At 47.2% G+C, this 252-nt stretch overlaps 1 protein-coding gene across 1 annotated transcript in view; it reads left to right on the top strand.

The window, feature by feature from the left end:
* Nucleotides 1–252, top strand: part of LOC119591783 — a 12,414-nt gene that overhangs the window by 8,347 nt on the left and 3,815 nt on the right. The window contains exon 2 of the mRNA XM_037940527.1: nt 110–218. Coding sequence (XP_037796455.1) covers nt 110–218 — 109 coding nt within the window. The remainder of the gene's footprint in view (nt 1–109; nt 219–252) is intronic.

Genomic DNA, 252 nt, shown 5'->3' with positions numbered 1-252 from the left:
GTCACAGGAAGTAGCGAAACTGTGAGATTTTCTACTCATACTATCTTTCTCGCCACGTGCACGAGCGTGTCGTGAATGATGGAATGTGTTTGTTATAAAATCTCCACAGAGGGACAAAATAAAACGTCGAGAGGACAGTCTACTAGTCCCGCACTCGCCTACTGCGTGTAAAGACCTTGTGTCTGTTCTTAAAAGACTTCAGCTGGGTCGAAGGGAAGGTAAAGGCGCGAGAGGCGATTAGTTGGCCTAGTC

The sequence above is a fragment of the Penaeus monodon genome, chromosome 29, assembly GCF_015228065.2.
Source record: "Penaeus monodon isolate SGIC_2016 chromosome 29, NSTDA_Pmon_1, whole genome shotgun sequence".
Lineage (NCBI taxonomy): Eukaryota > Metazoa > Arthropoda > Malacostraca > Decapoda > Penaeidae > Penaeus > Penaeus monodon.
This window is presented reverse-complemented; position numbering and strand designations above follow the sequence as displayed.